The sequence below is a fragment of the Psammomys obesus genome, unplaced genomic scaffold (genome assembly GCF_907164565.1).
Source record: "Psammomys obesus unplaced genomic scaffold, mPsaObe1.curated_primary_1811, whole genome shotgun sequence".
NCBI lineage: Eukaryota > Metazoa > Chordata > Mammalia > Rodentia > Muridae > Psammomys > Psammomys obesus.
This window is the reverse complement of record NW_026592666.1, coordinates 9,381,610-9,392,064: the sequence shown is the minus strand read 5'-3', so window position 1 is coordinate 9,392,064 and position 10,455 is coordinate 9,381,610. Positions and strand designations below refer to the sequence as shown.

The 10,455-nt window shown below is 43.3% G+C and overlaps 1 protein-coding gene across 4 annotated transcripts in view; it reads left to right on the top strand.

Annotated features, from left to right (window-relative positions):
- The window catches only part of Cryzl1 (crystallin zeta like 1), a 36,826-nt gene that overhangs the window by 13,054 nt on the left and 13,317 nt on the right, over window positions 1-10,455 (top strand). For 2 of the 4 annotated variants that reach the window (XM_055614898.1, XM_055614896.1), the window contains 3 exons: window positions 1,291-1,363; window positions 4,854-4,898; window positions 6,218-6,286. In XM_055614898.1, coding sequence (XP_055470873.1) covers window positions 1,291-1,363; window positions 4,854-4,898; window positions 6,218-6,286 — 187 coding nt within the window. The remainder of the gene's footprint in view (window positions 1-1,290; window positions 1,364-4,853; window positions 4,899-6,217; window positions 6,287-10,455) is intronic. The other 2 variants (XM_055614897.1, XM_055614899.1) reach the window with 2 other exon arrangements.

The following is a 10,455-nucleotide window of genomic DNA, read 5'->3' as shown; positions in this document are numbered from 1 at the left end:
ATATGGATATCCTACAAAAAGTGTGAAACTTCTGGAAAGTCAGTGTGCATATAGGAAGGCTGTTTGTTTGTTTGTTTGTTTGTTTTTTAATTGGCAAATAGTGGTGAGCTGGAGAGATGGCTTAGCACCAAGAGTATCCATTGCCCTTGCAGAGCTCCTGGTTTGGTTCCCAGCACCCACATGGCAGCTTACAACCATCTGTATGTAACTCTAGTTCCAAGTTATCCATTCCCGTTCCCTGAGGCACCAGGCATTCATGTGGTGCTTTTACATACTTGTAGGCAAAACACTCGTGCACATAAAATAAAAATAAATCTTTAAAAACAAGCAAGCAAACCTAAGGCCCCTGAACCCACCATAAGTCTGGAATCAACCTGTGACAATTTTCTAGGACTACCCAGCGTCAGGATGAGGAAAATCCTAGTGGCTTTCTTTTTTTAAAGACAGAATCTCTGAAATATCCAGACTGGCCTTAACATAAGATCCTGACCCTCCTGCTTACCTCCCGGGTGCTAGGATTACAGGCTTGTGCACTGTGTGGTGCTGCTCGAACTCGGGGCTTACTGCACGCCAGATGAGGCTACCCACTGAGCAGCGTGCCCAGCCCAGGCCACCCCTAAGGAAGGGAGGGCCACCAGCTCTCCCTGCATCCGAGGTGCTCTCTACTCTCTACTCACCAAACTTGAATAGGTGACTTCGCCAACTGAGACCTGTTCAGGGGTGAAGTTTTACTTCGTCTTGACAGAGAAAAGTGTTAGGGCGCCCTGATGATTTGAATGATGGCACCCATGCCTCAGTCCTGCCTCAGACGCCTCGGCAACTTACGCTTCCTGCTCTGCAAGGGTGGATTTTATTACTTTTTTGTCATTTTTTTGGTAATATTTTTTGTATTTTTATAATTTTTTTGTATTTATTGTAATTCCAAAAGTGAATCATATTTGCTTTTTCTGTGGCTTGGGTTCTTTGTAGTTCCAACTTTCTCACATGTAACCGATGAGTTTTTATTGTTTGGGTGTTTCATTGTTGGTGGTTGGTTGGTCAGTTGGTTTGGTTTTTTTTTTTGTTGTTGTTGTTGGTTTGGTTTGGTTTTTGATCCACCATGCCCCTGTAGCCCCTGCCGGCCAATGAGAACTCTCTGCATTGCCCAAACTAGCCTCCAACTTAAGGTCTCCGGTCTCTGCCACCTGCATGCTGGGTTAAGGCATATTGGTGTTATAGTGTACAACCATGTAAGTCCAGAATCTGTTTTGGACAGTGATGTATATGCTAACAACTTCTGTCATGATTTAGCTTCTGGCAGAAATGAAGATGGAAAAGGATTTCTTCCCTGTTGGAAGAGAAGTTGCTGGAATTGTTTTAGATGGTAAGTATTATCTGTACTTTCCACAGGTGGGTCTCTGTGAGTTTGAGGCTAGCCTGGTCTACTGAGCAAGTTCCAGAATGGCAAGGTTACACAAGCCTGTCTCAGAAAATGGGCAAACAAACAAAAGAAATTCAGTAATGGCTAATGGAATTACCAATAAATGTTATAATATTAATTTATTAAAAAGTCAGTTTTAAAAATTAAAACTGTGGTTGAGTTCATGATTGAACAACTTACTTCAGTAGATATTTAGGTTTTGTCACGTTTAAATCATATTGAGTGTTTTTTTGTGAAAATGGCAGCTGAATCCCAGAGGCTGGCTTTCCTTGGAGCTTTTATAATGCTCTGTTTATTTGTGTGTTATCTTTTTGTATTGATAACTCTTGAGGACAGACATTGTTTTATTAAGTGTAGAATGGATAAGCATGTGTTTATTAAGCCACAAATGAATTTAATCATTATCTAATTATACATTTACCTCCAGTCTGAGCAGATTAAAGAGGATAAAATGATCGTTTAGAGAAGTGAAAGTATCATTTGTGTTATTACTAAAATCACAAGTAAAGTTGCGATCCGATCTACCCCGTAGACTTACTCATAGGTTGACGTTGACTCGTATGTGTGCGGGGTAGACACGCTGATCATAAATGTTACTGCGTGTTGGCTAGCTCAATTTAGAAACAAGTTATTTCAGATACTCGGGATTCCTGTTTTATAGTGAAAATCATTATTTGCTTTAAAAAAAACATTTCAGGGTGATAAAAAAAATCTCACTGATTGTTTCTCCTCAGAAATGACAATTCTGAATTTGGATGAATAAGCCACCATTATTTTTAAATGCTTGGTTTAAAGCGAACTTTGAAAACACCATTTAACACAGTTGCTGCTGTTGATGTACAGTTTGGTCTAAAGCTAACTTACATGAGTAAGTTTGTTCGGACTTATTTGTGAGCATTTTACAAAAGGATGCTGTTGGGGCAGAGTATGTAGCTTGGTGGTAAAGTGCTTGCCTAGCACGCACAAGGCCATGGGTTCAGTCCTTAGCACTGGCAGAAAAAAGGAAATTATTTTTCAAATATAGGAGAATAAAAGATAGTAAAGAAAAGAGTGTATGGACATAGACTTGTTCTTAGACAGACACAAACAGGAGGGTAGACCAGAGGCGGCCAGGCTCCTGGTGAGCATCATTCATGAGGGCGTAGGTCACTGTTGCAGGGCAGAGTCAAGGCAACACCATCCCTAGGCAGGAGGACTACTAGAGTCATAGGGCAGAAAGTCCATAGGGCAGCCGGTGAGGATGGAAAAGGACTGCCCGGAAGATGGTGAGACACAGGCAGTCATGGATTGGCCCTGGGGAAAAGGAGAGCTGTGGCCGGCCTAAGCTCAAGAGAGGTAAATGCTGTCTCCCTCCTAACACCTAGTGAGCAGCTGCTCTAGTGGATTCTGAGGGTGAACGTTCTATTCAGGAAATGAGTGCCTTTCAGAGCTGGTGAGGAAGGAGCTCAGTAGAAATAGAGAGCAACCTTTTGAAATGCCAGTGTTCAAGGGATGATGGAACAAAGAAGTGTGAAAGAAGCCAGGAAAAGCACCCAGTAATCCCAGGAGAATGTAGATCATCAGGAGGCAGGCAGGAAAATACCCTTAGTGCGGAACCAGGAGAACTGGAGATGATAGCACAGAAGGGGTCCCTAGGAACGCAAGCTGGAGGGAGGCATGGACTTAACACACTTACTAGCTCAGTACCAAAAGATGGGTTAATTCTGGAGCCACTTCACTTCACTTTCCTTGTCCATAGAATAGAAAAACATTGCCATACACTATAAGGTACACTTTAAGGAATACAGTAAGGTATCCTAGAACGTATACTCTCAGGTATATATGGTATACTAGAAAGTGTACTCTAAGGCATATAAGGCCTACTATTAGGGATACTTTAAGGGATCATACTATAAAGCATACCATAAGGTATACTATGTGAGGCTTATAGGAAGATTATGAGCACAAGGCAATCAACAACACTGAGCTCTTTTCTTCTCATTTCATTATAACTCTTAGAACTAAAATACACAGATAAGTTGACTGTTGACAGAAGTGTGTATATGTCTGTGTTTGTGTGTGTGTGTATGCATGCACATGCGTATCGTGTACACACAGACATACATGCACGCATGCACACACATTTAGGGTAAGAGATAGAAACAGTGTCAGATCACCAAAGTTCCAAGTTCCAAGAATTAGGCCAGAGATGTGGCTCAGCCAGGAAAAGCTCCGCAGACATGACAGCCTGGGTCCATCCCTGGTTGCAAGCAGCAGCCAGCTCCTAAAAGTCCCCTGAGCTCCACACATTTGCCATGGCATGTACTGTGCACACACACAATAATGATAGCATGGTAACAAAAGTTAAAAAGCACAGTTCCAAAACTTTCCAATGCCAACCAGAATTTACTTACCAAGTCAGAGGAGTTTTCGGATGTTATTTTTAAACTTCAGAAGTTTTTAACATGTTAATTCATATACATGAGCATGTGCCTGCATGCAAGTATTGTGACCTGTAGAGAACAAAGGGATCACGGGAGCCCCTGAAAGCTGAGCTGTGGGCAGTGTGATTACCATGTGGGTGCCGGGACCCTGACCCAGAACCCGGAACTTGCTGCAAGAACAGCAAGTGCTCTTCTGCTGAACCGTCTCCCTGGCTCTGTCAAAGTAACAAGTGACTCACTGGCCTTCTCCATGTGTGGCTGAGACGCCGCACTCAAGTGAGGACAGGTGTGCTAGCACAAAGTGTGGGAGTGGGAGCCGAGGGAGGGGCCCTCAGAAGTCACTCTTTGCACTGTGGCAAACTCGGCCATATTGATGGTGACGCAGAAACTCACTTCCCCACATTTCAGTACCTGCACGCCTCAGAGTTTCTAGAAAAAAGACTCAAAGGGTTCTATCCTGTGCAACGTATAGACCATCCTGATACCCCACAAGTTCTTGCCCTTCGATTGAGTGGACTTTTACAATCCGCTGAATGATTTGAGTTTTTAGTTGGCTGTTGGCTTGGCGGACAGGGTCTCATGCAGCCCAGGCCTTTAATTTGACACATAGCCAAAGATGACCCTGAACTCCTCAGCTTCCTGACTCCACCTCCTAAGTGCTGGCGTTACAGGTGTTGCCCGCTCTATAGGGATTTTTCATTTGTTTTAACAGTCAAATAAAAATTAAATAGGGAGCCGGAGAGGAAGCTCAGCAGTTGAGAATACTGGCTGCTCTTCCAGAGGACCCAGGTTTGATTCCCAGCACCCACATGGTGGCTCCCAGCTGTCTGTAACTCCAGTCCCAGGGAATCCAATGCCCTCTCTGGCTTCCATGGGCAGCAAGAACACAGACTACACAGATATACATGCTGTCAAAATACCTGTATGCACAATACAATAAAGAGATTTAAATAAAATAATTACATTTAGCAACCTCGTGATGCTAGCACTTGGCTTTTTCTGCTTTGCAGTTGGCAGCAAGGTGTCATTCTTCCAACCAGACGATGAAGTCGTTGGTAAGTTGTGGTTATAAGTCCTAGCTTATTTCACCTTTTTTTTTTTCTGATTAATTATTAATGGTCATTATGACTTACTTCATATAAAAATACTTTGGCTTAGGGGTGCAGCATGTACAAGGCCCCAGGTTCAATCCTAGCATCCTAAAACTAAAAATATTTTTCTGGCTTTCAAATTTGCCCTCAAATATTGCCCTCAAAAATTTCATTATTGAAGAAAACAGCATTTGACCTTAGCAGAGCACTTCAGGCCTGCCAGTACCTGGCTGTTGAGCAGTCACACACAGAAAGACAGCCAGAGCGCATCTTCTCCTTGATGCTCGGCTCTCCTTCCTGGCCCCTGCTGTTTGGCCAGACTGGATTTTCTAGAAGTCATGGGCTTGTGCCTGAAGAGTGCTGCTGGAATGGGCCATGTAGAATCTCCAGGCTCTACACCCTACAGAGCTCACTGCTGCTCTCGGGAAACTAAAAGTTAACGTGAAGCAATTTGTTATTCTTAACTCCATAATCACTGTGAGAACATCGGAAACATCTTTTCATGCTTGTGTCCTCCCGACAGGCATGAAACAACGTGTAGACCGTCACTTTCATAATTGTCTCAGAAACATTCCTCATCTTCATAGAAAGTGTCATGAGCCTTGGGAAATGCTGTTAAAAATTAGATTTGTGGGAGAGTGTCTTCAGCTTTTATGGAGCCTCTGACTTGCATTTGCATGAATAACTGCAGATTTACTCTTTTTTTTCTACCCAAAAAATCAATAACACAGCCTGGCATGGTGGCACACATCTTTAATCCCAGCACTCAGGGAGGCAGATCCCTGTGAGTTCAAGGCCAGCCTGGTCTACAAAGAGAGTCCAGGACAACCAAGGCTACACAGAGAAACATTGTCTCAGAAAAAATATAATAAAGTGTTAGTGAACACTGTAGTTTCTTTTTGTAAGAAAGCAGAGTTAAAAGCACACCTGTAATCTCAGCACTCAGGAGGCAGAGACAGGTAGATCTTTGTGAGTTCCAGGACAGCCTGGTGTATAGAGCAAATTGCAAGACAGCCAGGACTACAGAGAGAAAACCTATCTTGATAATAATAATAATAATAATAGTAATAATAATAATAATAGTAGCAGCAGCAGCAGTAAGAGAGCAGAGCTAACAGGAAAGTGGAACTCTGTTCATCACGTCCTGTGAAACAACACTTCAGGGTGGCAGGATGACAGCAGCCATACCTATACGTCTCTGCACAGCATTCACAGGAGCATACCTCGTCAGAAATGAATTCACCCAGGCGTCTCCCCCTTAAACTTGTTGTGTTGATTTTTAGGCATTTTGCCGTTGGATTCGGAAGACCCTGGGCTCTGTGAAGTCACCCGAGTGCACGAGCATTACCTGGGTATGTGGCAGCCCAGTCGTTCAGAACCCAGTCAGTCTTATTCCACTGACTTGCCGTATGACTGTAGGCTCAGCATGTGCATATTTCTGGCTTACATTATTTACAAATTAATGCTTAGACTAAGTATTGTATAGACCCCGAAGCTTACTAACATTGCTCATGGGTGTGAAATTATATTCATAATCAGAATTTGAAAATGTCTTGCTCTTGGCTTATCTCTGTGTGTGTGTCTGTGTCTATGTGTGTATCTGTCTGTCTGTATGTGTGTCTCTGTGTCTCTCTGTGTCTATGTGTGTGTGTGTTGCACTAGAGATGGCATTTAGGGTCTCCAGCCTGCTAAGCAAGTACTATGCCATTGGACTCTTTATTATTGACTAAAACAAAAAATATGCAAAATTTATACAGTACTTGTCAAAGCTGAGGCAGGAGAGAATTAAGAAAGCATATATTTTGTTTTTGTTGCTAATAGGCTTTAATCTGTATTCAGTTTTAGTTTTCATAAGAAACTACATTTTTTAGTATTTCCTAAATGCACACACACTTTGTGAAAACAATGAAAAGATACTTCATTTCCTAGGCAATTAGAGGAGATGAAGGATACTTAGGAAACAGGGCTGGTAAGTGACAGCCACTTGCTTTAGAAGCTGAAGTGGTGAGGAGTGACGGCAGCGCCTGGGGAGGAGGTTCAGTCAGGAAGGAACCTGCTGCACAGCCCTGAGGACCTGTGTTGGCAGCTCCAGGAGATCCAGGTGCGGTGGGGCCCGCCCGTGACCTCGGTGCTGAGGAGGGTCGGAACAAGAGGCTCCCTAAGACTCACTGGCCAGCCACCCTAAACAGCCAGAGGGCCCCAAGTTCTTGAGAGATCCCACCTTGAAAAGTAGGATGAAGAATGGTGAAGGGAGACATGCATCATGTAATGTTGGCCTCCACGTGTGCATGGGTGTATGCACCCACATACAAATACACAACCAAATACACACAAACACACACACACAACCACATGGCTGAAAGAAAAAAACAGCAACAAGACAAAGCCCTGATGGGTAGGGGTGAGTGCTGAAGGGTTCTGGTGGCCTGTTTAAGGGGCTGGAGGTGGGACCCAGAGGCCTGTGCAGCCAGGCAAGTGCTCCACCATTGGCCACACCCAAGTACAGCACTGAAGGAAAGGAGCAGATCCGGGGATCTGAAGCAGAGCTGCAGCGTTCAGGTTCTTGACCAAAGTGTATGGAGTGTATTCTTTGAGGAAGAAAGCAGGATTTGGTGTTTTGTTAGGGATCCTTTAATCCAGGTGTGGAGAACATGGCTGTACTCCTAGGCCAGAGACAAAAGGACCTAGAGTTCAAGGCCTGGGCTACAGATACTGTCTCAGGACAGTATCAGAAGACCTCTAGGAATGGCCACCCCTGGGGCCAGAGAAGTGCTGCAGTGCTGAAGAGTTCCTGCTGCTCTTCCAGACTGGAGTTCAGGTCCCAGCACCCAAGTCAGGCAGCTCACAACTGTGAGTTCAGTTCTGGGAGATTTGACACCCTCTGGCTTCCACGGATGCGCACACATATGGCCCCCAGATAGACTCATACACACATACATCTAAATTGTTTTAAAAACTAACAGATGACCACCAAGAGCGTGACCTCAGGTGAGAATCCTGGCCACACTCACTGTGCACAAATGAGGATATTCAGCTAGGAAACTGTTCTGTTTGCAGCTGTAGCATTTTATGGGCAGAGGATGGCTTCAATACATTCCATGAAACTTTGCATTGGGAAGTCTCAGATTCAGCTTGAGTTTTTATTCATGCTTAGCCTAAGAACCATTTAATGAGAACTCAGCATTCAGTTACTTTCAGTTCAGGTAAGATGTGTTCTTTTACAAACCCAGGATGAGGTGCACGTGACCTCCCAAATATGAATACTGCTTCACAGTTCAGTAATCTAGCTCAAAAGCATGTAATCCTTCCAGCTAGTTCAGCCGTTCTCTGCTTCTGACCTCTTTAAATGTTTGTTTGTTGTGTGCGTGTATATATAGGGTCGTAATACACATGCATGGTGCAGGTATGGAGGTCAGAGGACAGTCAGTTTCCTCCTGTCATGGGGGTTCCAGGGGTGGAGCTCAGGCCATCAGCCTATGTGGCACATTGTGTTAGCACTGAGCCATCATCCCAGCCCACCTGCTCTCAGTCCTTAAGGCATGCTGCCACACTTAAAAATAATTTTATTCATTTAAAATTGGTCCCACATTTTTTCACCTCTATCCTTTTTCACCAAATCTAAAAAGAGTTGTAATTGTTCATTCGTGGTGTTCATGTAGCCACCATTGACCCATACTTCTTTATTTGTCGAGTCTTTATAACATAGCATCGGCCAGCTAATGCCAAAGCAAGAGTCTTGAGCAGCTGCTGAGAACGTTTGGAGTCTTGGGCTGGAAAGATAAGGTTCAGCAGTTGGGAACACTCGCTGATCTACCCCAGCCAGCAGCCTACAGATGCTTGTCACTCCAGCAACACGGAGTGTTGCGCCCTCTTCTGGTGTCCTGTGGCACGTGCATGCACACATTTACACAGACATGTATATAAATTATAAAAATAAATTTAAAAACATTTAGAATCTTAAATGTAGTTTCATTCCCTTAATATTTTTTGAAGGACTGCATGAATGGGTGAACATTCACATGTATGTACACATACCTGTGTGATTATAATTATATATGTGCACTTTTTATTTTCTTCCTTCTTTTCTTGCTGTTTCCTTCTTTTGAGACTAGGCTCATTGTGTATCCAAAGCTGGTCTCAGGTTTGTAATTCTCTTACAAGTATTGAGATTTTGTCATATGAATAAAATTTTGATAAACTATGGTAAACTAAAACCTTATGGTGGGAAATGCGACCTCCCAAAAGGCCACACAAGTAAAATGTATGTAGATGAACATGAGAATAGATAGGTATACTTCAGGTCACATGTTTGCCTTATTACCTGTGAGGCATTTGGCAAATCAATTAGTATTCTATACCTAATTTCATAATCCGCAAAATTAGGTAGATGAAAGTGAAAGAAGAAACAAGTGTGAAGTCTTTCTTCTGCTCTGTACGAGACATGGCTTACTCCTCAGGTGAGCTCAGAATGTGCATGGATCCCACTGCAATCAGTTCTCCATGAGACACATGAGGCGTTCTCTATTCCTATGTAGTTCTCTTTAGTTCTGCTGCTATCCACCTGGGGATAGCATAGATCCCACAGGTTGAGGGCTCAGTCCCACAAGCCTGCCTTCATCTGTGACATGATCACTAGCATGGGCCTTCAGAACTTCCAGAAAAGTTTGGGTTCCCACTTTGGCTCTTTTAATTTTTAAGAATGGCTAAGTGAGCTGAGGGTAGGGGCTGTAGAAATAGATGCTCAGTGGTTAAGAACACTTGTTGCTCTTGCAGAAGACCTAGATTTGATTGCTAGCATCCACATGGTAGTTCACAACCATCTGTAAATCCAGTTCCGGGGGGATCTGGCACCCACTTCTGACATCCCAGAACACCAGGCATTCACATGACGAGTAGACATACATGCAGGCAAAATACTGTTCCATGAAATAAAAGCAAATGTGATTTAAATTTTTAAGGAGCCGAGGATACTGTATTTGCTGATCTACTGTAAATGAGAGTGAAGGATACAAATAAACACAATGAAGATGCACAGGATAAGGCCTCTCTGTGTCTGTCTGCCTGTCTCTCTCTGTCGCTGCTTCTTAGATGGGGAGCAGGGCCTCACTAAAAACAGAGGTCTTTGGTGATGGTGCATGCCTTTCTTTTCAGCACTCAGGAGGCAGAGGCATGTTTATCTATGAGTTCAAGGCCAGCCTGGTCTACAGAGTGAGCACCAGGACAGCCAGGACCACACAGAGAAACCCTGTCTCAAAAAAAAAATAAAAAGGTGATATAATGAATAAATTGTGAAGGAAAAAGAAAAATAAATAAGTGAAATAGAAAAAAGAAAATAAATAAATAAATAAAATAAAAAATGGAGGTTTTCATGTCCATTAGCAGGCAAGGCATGTCAGAGTTTTCTAGCTCTGAGACTGAAACAGCAATAGATTAGAGCACACAAGTGAGAAGGACTTTGCTTTCTGAAGCTTGCCTCTGAACTGACACACCCCAGAATATAAAAGACATCTTTTACCTTCCT